The 3,233-nt window shown below is 30.5% G+C and overlaps 1 protein-coding gene across 1 annotated transcript; it reads left to right on the top strand.

Moving 5' to 3' along the window:
• The first annotated feature begins 453 nt into the window (after positions 1–453).
• On the top strand, positions 454–2,669 carry LOC131015863 (heavy metal-associated isoprenylated plant protein 4-like). The gene is made up of 4 exons (XM_057944306.1): positions 454–649; positions 963–1,114; positions 1,970–2,060; positions 2,310–2,669. Exons 1-4 carry the CDS (start codon positions 541–543, stop codon positions 2,630–2,632), a joined length of 675 nt encoding a protein of 224 aa, XP_057800289.1. The 5' UTR covers positions 454–540; the 3' UTR covers positions 2,633–2,669.
• The last annotated feature ends 564 nt before the right edge of the window (positions 2,670–3,233 follow it).

The raw sequence follows: 3,233 nt of genomic DNA, 5'->3' as shown, positions 1-3,233 counted from the left end.
TTTTTTTTTCAAATTATAAAGGGGAATTGTATCATGTATTTGCATCATAATTTTTAATATTCAGCACTTCTATATAAAACAACATCGTAATAACATGAATATTACATGGCAGACTAATTCACATAAACTCCAACTCAACAATTCGACGATCGAAAAAAAATCGGATGGACGAAATTGTAGGAATTAAAAAGGTAGTGATTTAGTTTGGCACGCCTTAAAAATCACATTAAAATTGCAAAATCGATATACTTAGTGATTTTATTTTTCAAAACCCAAAAATTAAATACATGACGCATTATCTCATTCTAACCTACTATCAAACTTTTTTCCCAAACTTGTAATTTCAAAATTCTAAGAGATAACACCTAGTTGAAGATTCCACAAATTGGTGAACCACATGCATCAAATCCCACCAACCATTTTGAACAATTTAGCTAATTAGGAGGACTAGACTAGTTTCCAAATTTCTCATCGACTAAAACCTCAAACAATTTTAAGCCCATTTAGCTCTCTGTGTTTTGTTAATTTCTTGCTAGATACATGGCAAAAGAAGAGAAGAAAGTTGAAGTTATTATAGCGGTTTACAAAGCACATTTGCATTGCCCAAAATGTGCACACGACATTCAAAAACCTCTCTTAAAAATCCCGGGTAATTAACATTTCTATATTTTTTATTTGTCTGACAATTCCAATCTGGCGAGTTTGCTAATTAGTTTGATTTATAAATGTAATTTACTCGTACTGTATATAAATTAGATTTAATAATCAATTTTGGAGAGAACTAATTAATAGTAACTGATATCGTAAGAGCAAATCTATGAGCTGTGCGAAAGAGATTCATTTGATTTTGAAAATTTAACAAGTTTGTAGCATCCCTGACATTTATGCATATATGGTTTCTGATTTACTAATTAAAATAGAAATTAAATTCCACAACACACCAATATTCATGAATGAATCAGGAGTTCATAAAGTTGAGGCAAAATATGAAAAGGGTGAGATCACAGTGAAGGGGACCATTGATGCCAAGAAGATTCATATCAGACTACAAAAATGGAGCAAGAAGAAAGTTGAATTAGTTTCCGAGACTAAATCCAAGGAAGAAGAGAAAAAGGTAATTAATTATAATAGCTAGTTAAAATACACAAAACTTTCAATAAATTCTGATTTTTTCCATCACCTTTAAAATTTGAAAAAAAATACATCTTCCGATATTTTCTGATTTTTCCCATGGATATAAAATACTTTCAAATAGAAGCTGATTTTAGAACTTTTGACTTAAATTTTTGAGGAAACTTATAAAAAAATACCAATTTCTAAAAGTGATATGTTTTTTAGCCCCACTTTAAAACTAACTCTTTTGTATACCAAAATGAATTAAAAGACTAAAATACCATTTACGTGCCCATCGTGCCCACGATTGTGGACACGATCATGCCCATCGTGCCCACGATGGTGGACATGATCGTGCCCATCGTGACCACGATTCGTGGGCACGTCATGTTGCGCGAAAATTAAAGTGGTGGGGACCGTAAAGTGTATTTTAGTCTTTTGATTCATTTTGGTATACAAAAGAGTTAGTTTTAAAGTGATGCTAAAAAACATATCAATTTTAAATATTGGTATTTAAAATCTTGAACCCCTAGATTTTTTGATACCTAAGCGTGATGAACAATATCTGTAGCATAATAAAGGGGATGTATCTGTGAATTGAAAATTCCTCACGCTTAAGAATCAAAAAAATTAAGTCAAAAGCCTAAAATCAGCTTATATTTGAGGGTATTTCATATCTGTGGAAAAATTCGAAAAGTGGTGAATTTTTTTAAATGTTGTAAAGGTCATGGGAAAAATCAGAATTTGTTGAAAGTTCGTGTATTTTACGGACAAGTATCCCTTAAATTTATGTACCCTTTTCTCAGTTCAAATTGTAATTTATAACATCTAATAAATATATGTATATGTATATCAGAAGGAAACTATAAGAACAATCACTATGAAGGCGTTCTTGCACTGTGATCAATGCGAAAGGGAAACACGTACAAGGCTCTTAATGCATAGAGGTATTAATTTATAGGTTATCTGAATGTGGTTTAGGTCAAGTTGCAATTAAACACCACCTTAATTCATCTTGCCAATATGAAACCCAATGTTTCGATTTGTTGTAATTGGTATACTACTGCCCCAGATTCGATTGATTTGTCACACTTCTAATTTCAAACAAATTCTTATCTTTAATTCAATAAATCAAAGATTATTGGCTAAAGCTTTATACTAACTTAGTATGCTATAATTGCAAATTAATGTTGCAGGTATACATAATGTTAAGACAGATGTAAAAGCACATACGATAACAGTTGAAGGAGTGATAGAAGCAGAAAAGCTGAGGGCATACATGAAAAAGAAGGTACATAAATATGCTGAAATTGTACAAGAAAAGAAGAAAGAAGAGGAGAAGAAAGAGAAAGTAGTTAAGGTTGTTGAGGAGAAAACCGTTGTAATTAAGGAGTTTAAGGAAGTAGAGAAAGTAGAGGTGAAAATTAAAGAGGGTGGTGGAACTCCTTACTTCATACATTACGTTCATGCACCTCAGTTGTTCAGTGATGAAAATCCTAATGCTTGTTCCATTATGTAGATACAAATATATTTATACAATTATATATATTTATGTATAGGTTGATTACGGTGAAAATCACAATTTAAATTAAAATGAGAACTGCAAACACTTTACAAATATGTAAAGTTATTGTATTCATCATGAAATTAACTGCATTCAGTAAAATGGAAAAAAAAAAAATGAAATTTTACTCAGCTCCCTCTAGAATTCGAATTAAATGAGAACTGCAAACACTTTACAAATGTGTAAAGTTATTCGTGAAATTAACTTCACTCAGTAAAATGGAAAAAAATGAAATTTTACTCCCTCTAGAATTCGAATTAACTCATGTGCTTCATCCATCAAGATTATACATTCACTGTAGATCTTCATGATCGAAGACTTGAGAATGGTTCTCCGTTCTTATTTTAAATACAAATTATCATTTGAATTTATACCTATACCTATATATATAAAGTTACTGCATTTGCCGTGAAATTAATTATACTTAAAAAAAATGAAATTTTTGCCTCTCAAAGGATATTAACTCAGGTGATCATTTGAGCTATTTCCTATATATTTTATGTGATCACCTGAGCTATTTTCTATATATATTTTATGTACATATATGTATATGTAA

Source organism: Salvia miltiorrhiza, chromosome 3 (genome assembly GCF_028751815.1).
Source record: "Salvia miltiorrhiza cultivar Shanhuang (shh) chromosome 3, IMPLAD_Smil_shh, whole genome shotgun sequence".
Taxonomy (NCBI): Eukaryota; Viridiplantae; Streptophyta; class Magnoliopsida; order Lamiales; family Lamiaceae; genus Salvia; species Salvia miltiorrhiza.
Note: the sequence above shows the minus strand (reverse complement) of the source record. Positions and strands in the feature narration are given on the sequence as shown.